The sequence below is a fragment of the Coffea arabica genome, chromosome 8e, assembly GCF_036785885.1.
Source record: "Coffea arabica cultivar ET-39 chromosome 8e, Coffea Arabica ET-39 HiFi, whole genome shotgun sequence".
NCBI classification, from domain to species: Eukaryota; Viridiplantae; Streptophyta; class Magnoliopsida; order Gentianales; family Rubiaceae; genus Coffea; species Coffea arabica.
Window position 1 is genome coordinate 37,591,633 of NC_092324.1, and position 6,625 is coordinate 37,598,257.

Consider the following 6,625-nt stretch of genomic DNA (forward strand, 5'->3'; position numbering starts at 1 on the left):
TACTACAATTGAAGCACAATGTACAACATACGAAAGTAACATTAACTTAACCTATAAATACTCCTCTATAATCCCATTGGCATTGACACCTCATTTTGAGCTTTGTCAATTATTCATGACAAATTTTAATTGATTGGAAAATTAACTGTCAATACTAATTTCTTCAATTATACGGAGCCAAGATGAAAATGTACTGTTTTGAGAGGAAAAGATGAATAAATTATTCTTTTATAATTTTTTTCTTTAATAAAAAAAATTCCTAGGTTGAGAGAGAGTGCAAAAATATGCAAGAAAGAGTTGAATGTGTGTGTGAATGTGAAAATATGCAGGGAAAAATTTTGCAAGTATTTTTCCCAGTGAAATTGTTTGAAAACTGCGCGTATGAGTGTGTTAGTGCATGTGTGTGTGTGAGAGAGAGAATCTATAAAAAATAGTTTCCAAATAATTTATTAAGTGAAAGTGTGTGACAATGAGTGTATACAATAATAAAAGTGTGAATATTTAAAAGTGGATGAGAAAATATATTGAGTTATAATTGACTTTTTTGGGTTTGATCTGACCCAATTAAACCGAACCCAAAATAACACATGAAAGTGTGTGAAAATGCATGTATGTGATAATAAAAATGTGAATATTTAAAAGTGTACGAGAAAATACATTGAGTCATAATTGGATTTTTGTGTTTGACTTAACCTAATTAAAGTATTAAACCCAATCCAAATTAACGCATGAAATAGTTGGGCGGATTGGGTTATAAGTCCAATCAGCAAAACTCATCTTTGACTCGCGCAGTAATATCCCAACCCGCCTAATTTGCACTGCAATAGGATAACATCAGCACTTCTATTTACTACATGGAATACAAAAATGCATGCAGATGTTTTCGCAACTCAGCAATCCATTTAAGGTCATTAAAAGGCTTCTCTTTGAAAATGGGATGAGATTCTCATACGCATAAATCACGATCTAAACCGGTCGCTTTGATATATTTGTGCCCCGTGATTAGGGGTAAAAAAACTCGCGTAGTTGCAGCTAGGAATTCAAAGTACAAGCACGTGACTACTAAAATGTATCAGTACCATATTTATACGACCGCAATTTTAAACCAGCAAAGATTTGATCCCTTAAATATAGGTGCCAAAACTTGATATTTTTAAACTAACTTGAGTGATGTGTTAAGAATTCACAATAGAAGGGTTCTTGAATTGCTACTAATATTGCATGATATTTTGCAAATTAATAAATAGTTTAAGGGTGTATATTCGATCCAAAACAACCAATAGTTACTGCTAGATGTTTACAATAACAGTCACAAGCCCAAGCAATTCTCAATGTTTTTCAAGTTCTTGATTCTTATGGACTAAAAGCGTATTAAAGTGCCCCATTCACCTCAAAAAAAAAATAAAGGAGGAGGAATCAACTTGGTCACTCTCCCCTCTTTGTCGCAAATGCAATCAACACAGTCATTTCCTCTAAAAAGAAAACGTAAGCATACTTTTTTTTTGAGATTTCTCAGGTATGGTAATAAAGATTTTGCTTGACTAATTTTGCCATAATTGAACATAAAAGGAAAATAGTTTACTAAAGAATAATATACATTGAATGAAAAAAGATATTAGTAGCACACTCTTATTTGCTAATAGCACAGCTCTTGACGTTTTTCCTCGTGTAAAAGTATGCTTGAACAATCGAAGAAATTAATTGGATTTTTTATCTGATTTTAAAAGTATGCAAAAAAAAATTGAAACCATGAGCTAGCATGTCTCTTGGTTAAAAGTTGAGGGGGTGATTTGCAATCTTGAGAAAGTTCATGGGTGTAAAAGTGCAATTAATCCAAGAAGTTATATGGATATTTTAGTTAGCGTTATCCACAAAACTCTCTCTAAGGTATAGTTACATTTGCAATTTATTCCCTAAACTTTATTTTTTCACACTTAATCACCTCAAAGACAAAATTGCTCCTCTATTATGTTAATTTTTTTTTCGTTTTCTTCTTTGTTTTCTTTTTTTTTTTTCAATTTTTTAAAATTCTTATTGTTAAAAAAATAAAAAATTTCTTTATCCATTAGTTTCCTCTTCCAAAATTTGTATTCATCAAAGAAACAAGTTTTAATTAAATTTATGTTCTACTTCTATTTTTTACATATTCAGATTCTACATTAATTTATATATCTTCTATTTGTCATAATTTATCCTAACAAAAAATATAAGATGTCCATTCTCTAACTTACGAACAAAAGTATATACATATACATATATATATATATATATATATATATATATATATATATTTTCCTTGTAATTTGTAAATTAGTAAGTTACCAATCAATTATATTCTCATTAATTTCATGCAATTTTCAATCTATGAAATTATAAGGAAAAATTTTATTCTATATCCTTATAATTAGACAATTCAAGAGTCAGAATCAAAGATGATATATTGGCCAGGTAAAATTTTTATTAAACATTTATGATACAATTGTTCAAGGATGTGTTAATATGAACCATATTCCCAGTGTAATTAATGCAAGAGTTGTCCTACACCAGAATTTTTCATAGCGACGGTAGCATATCAACCTCTCAACTTTTTACATTATGTACAATTGAATTTGAAACTTAATATATGCATTGACAGAGATGTGCTGCACCTAAGGGCTATCCAATGCCAGCATCCATAGAGTATGAGCTTCTCTTGAAGTAAATGAAAAAAGAAATGAACCAAAAGAACAAAACTTAGATTGAGCACAAAAAGGGCAATTTTTACTTCACGCTCTTCTGTGTGTCCTTACGAAGTTTGTTGTGTTCATGGCAATTACTGTTGAGCAGGCATAGATTCCAACCAGGCAAAGGGATGTGGAAAACAAAAGGAGAGCCTTCCACTGTTTTCCAGACGCAAGAATGGCTAATGCAGTTGATACAAGAGCAACAGCAGAAAGTGCATTTTTCCATGCCTCGAAAGCTTTGACAGTGGTTCTGCAGTCCGGGCAATGGATTACATGGCGGAAATATCTATTGGCGAAATTTGGTGCATGCATTGTTCCAATTCCTCCCTTGGCTGGCTGAGAAGCGGAAAGGTTAGCGACAAACCCCGCTGGAGCTTGCTCTATGACTGCAGGCACTTTAGGCAGTGAAATGGTGCTGTACCCAATATAGTAAGGCATCCCATGTCCAACTCTGTCCATCCACCTCCTGTACTCAGCTACCCAAACATCTGAGGACTTTAAATTCAAATACAACACCTTTGTTGGGACCTTTGTTTTCATCAGAAACTCATTCTGTGAGGAAAGAAATCCCATATCTTGCTCAAAAACCTTACTGGAATTCTGATGCAGGAACCACTGAGGAATTATTTTCATCAGTCCAGATAGTTTTCTTGTGCTCCCAAACCTCACAATGAGCATTGATTTCCCCTGTCCGGATGGTCGACATAAAAAGAGCCCACTAAAATAGTGCGTCTCCCCATTCTTGTCAATGATTTCTCGGTTGTTTTGCAGAACACAAGGTGCTTCAAAGCGCAAGAAATTTGGAACATAGTTCGGAGTGGACTGATCGCTTTCCCTTCCCCACCAACCTGCAAAGCCTCTACCTGTTCTTTCAGTCAGCTTGAAAAATAATGCTGTAGCATCTTCCCTTTTTGCAGTAAAATCAGTTCTGTCATGTGAGATTGGGACATGGGCCGGATCCATAAGGTTTTCTAAAAGAATAGAATGATCGTATGGAAGCTCGTGGATTGTTGAGGTATCCTTGAATCCAGGTCTGGCAAAATTCTCAAACCAAGGAATTTTTTCAGGTTTTGGTGGTGTTTTATGAGACATCCATACCCATACAACTCCTTGGGAATCTATTACTTTGTATTTCTTGGCACAAGCTGATCGTGGGATGCTTGCATTTGCAGGGAGCTGTCCAAAATATAAGTTACAAAAGCACATGGAGAATTAGTATTGGATGTGAAGCAAACTTGCAGTATGTCCAATAAGAGTATATAATAAACAAGAGGAGACATGAAAACAACCTGAGGTATCTTCACACACCTGCCATCACCTTCAAATTGCCAACCATGATACAAGCACTCTAGCCTCCCATCAAGTAGTTGACCTTCCGAAAGTTTTGCCAGCCTGTATTTAAAAAAGTGCAGGTAACTACTGGAATTGAGCAGAAATTTAAAAGCTAATAAAAAGGTTTTGGTGAACAACAGAAAATTACATATGATTCAGACATCACAATCTTCTCAGTTAATTTAGTTTTTTTTCTGAGAGAAGCTAACTTAATCTGATTGAGGACAGACAGCCATCTTTGTGCTAGAATTTGCTAACTCAAACAAACAACAAATCCCCTTCAAGATTTTCCATTATGCTCCTCATTTGCATTTTCCAGCTCTGATGCCAAAAGCCTAAGAAAAAGGTGTTTTTACTGCCTGGTTTTCACTGCAATAATCTCTTGTCAGCAGCATCATCCTCTTGAATCATGGATTCAAGGTTACATTTATTGCCATGGAGCAAGAGCACCTATACCCGAAACCATAAGTATATGACATCCAGCAAATCTGAAAATGACGATTGTTTGATGAATTTATACAAGCTCATCAAGCTGTTTGATAATGCATCTGCAGACTTTTGACTATTGCCCTGACTCATCACTCAAATTCATCCATCTAACTAACTTTTGATTTGGCTAAGATTTACTTGAAAGTCCTTTGGCCTGATTTTGTACGCTCTAACCTGTGCAGCCCATTGAGAATATTTTATTAAGACTCTAAGATTCATAATTAACTTCGCTAACTTGGCAAGATGCATACATTACTAATCAAAATCAACTTTCAGTGAAAGATACAAGATCCTCTGACAAGGAAGATGAACCTTAACATTGATAGGTACATAATCCGCAAGTGTTTGATTGATTACCTCAGAAGTTAGGGTACTTCCAATTCAGCTAAAGCTCACAGTCTTGCTTCAAAACTTCCATTCAAGTCAAGATTCACAAGACTAGATTTGCAGAAAAAAAAACCAGCAAGTGGAGCTCAAGCATCAATCTTGCAACTACAGCATAATGTACAACCTATAACAACATCTGGTTACTAACAAATGCCAGTCAAAGTGTTAAGATATACTTCAGGCATACACCTATTGGGACAAATCGTTCGTTTGGGAGTGGATGATTTGGAGAGAAAAGAAAGGGAAAGAAGAGAAAGTGAACATTTCCTTCGTTTGTTAGTTTTAATTAGGAAAGAATAGAAGAGAAATGGAAGGATTTAAGAGGATAAATAGTAAGTAAAATTTTTCCTCCAAATTGGAGAGAAATGGAGAGAAAGTTGGAAAAAACTTATGAAAGTTTTTTAAAATACCTATTTTATCCTTAAAAATGTCTTGAACAAATATTTAATGACTTTTATATCCAAAATCATTCCGCTAATTCTCAAAAATTCCGAACAACATAACATTCCCTTCTCTTCTCTTCTCAAATAACTTAAGTTTTCCCTTCTTATCTTTTCTATCCTAAACTCCCAAACTTATCTGGTGTGAAAAAATTCTAAATTAGTTTCCTCAGCAAATACTCCTTTATACCACATTACACAGAAATGCTAGTTGTTAGTTCTTCCCTCTTCATCTTGCGAATCTCAATCAAACAGAGTTCAAGCAAGATTAATGATGTTTTCCTCAATTAACATCTACAAATCTAGAAGCAGCTTGTTCAACATATTTAATCAGAGTGCATTATAAGCTAAAATTAGAGATGTATTCTGCCGGATTTAGTACAATAATTGATACAAAAAGTGACGAGACACCAAAGGAGGAGCTAAAACTGAATTACCTGTGGGGACACCGATCCTCAAAGCACCTAAGCTCTCCAGTGCCATCCCGGTAAAGTACAAGCTGCTTATCAAATACAGTAAGGCCCAAAGGAGCATCCTCTGGGATATTTTTTGTAAGATATAAAGGGTACCATTCTTCAGTCCAATCATAGGGAACCACATCATCGACACTCTTGATTGCTTCTTCAGTTGATCCGCCACTTTGCTTAACTTCACCCCCAACTTGTTCTGCTACTGCATGGCAGTTTGTCCCTCTTTTCTTTGCTTGTCCAGAGATATAAAGTTTCTGTGGTGGTTGATGAAGATATGCAACTGTTCCTGTTCTTTTTGTATTAATGATTATGGCTCTTCTTGGAGATGAATTTATGCGTGAAATGTAAAGGGCTTGGGATAGAAACTTGTCAGAGAAAAAGGGTTGCAGCAAAGCCATGTTTCTGTCGAGGAAGACAGATTGAACAAGAATTTTAAGCATTGATGGAATGGAAACTTGGAAAGCCGGTAGGTAAGTGGTTGGTTCTCGAAAGCGGTTGCTTGTGCTCTTGGGGCATCGATTGTAGCCACACAATGTATTTACCTTTTGAAGCTTTCATTTCTTGACTAATTGGATCTGACGAAAATTGAATACTTGCTGCTGTAGAAACTCAAAATTAGCATTTTTTATGGATTAATTTTTACATTAACAAAGATACACATGGATAAAAAATAAATTTAATATTTAAACAGTGATAATGTTCTATTTATCTAAATCTACATGTGTAAAAAAATTTCATACTAATAGTGTATAAAAATTAATTCTTTTTTTTATTCGATCAAGTT

The 6,625-nt window shown here is 34.5% G+C and overlaps 1 protein-coding gene across 1 annotated transcript; it reads right to left on the reverse strand.

The window, feature by feature from the left end:
• Positions 1–2,533: 2,533 nt before the first annotated feature.
• Positions 2,534–6,362, reverse strand: LOC113704170 (protein TIC 55, chloroplastic-like). Its single transcript, XM_027225885.2, has 3 exons — positions 5,809–6,362; positions 4,013–4,115; positions 2,534–3,899 (listed from the first exon to the last, which is right to left on the reverse strand). The coding sequence occupies exons 1-3, from the start codon at positions 6,279–6,281 to the stop codon at positions 2,766–2,768; spliced, it is 1,710 nt and encodes a 569-aa protein (XP_027081686.1). The 5' UTR covers positions 6,282–6,362; the 3' UTR covers positions 2,534–2,765.
• Positions 6,363–6,625: the final 263 nt, after the last annotated feature.

Excerpts from the sequence above, each read along its gene's own strand:
- LOC113704170 (XM_027225885.2), bottom strand. The coding sequence starts at position 6,281 with ATGCTTAAAATTCTTGTTCAATCTGTCTTCCTCGACAGAAACATGGCT. Across the intron at positions 4,116-5,808 it reads GAGGATCGGTGTCCCCACAG|GCTGGCAAAACTTTCGGAAG; the intron begins GTAATTCAGTTT and ends TTTTAAATACAG. Across the intron at positions 3,900-4,012 it reads GGTGTGTGAAGATACCTCAG|CTCCCTGCAAATGCAAGCAT; the intron begins GTTGTTTTCATG and ends TATTTTGGACAG.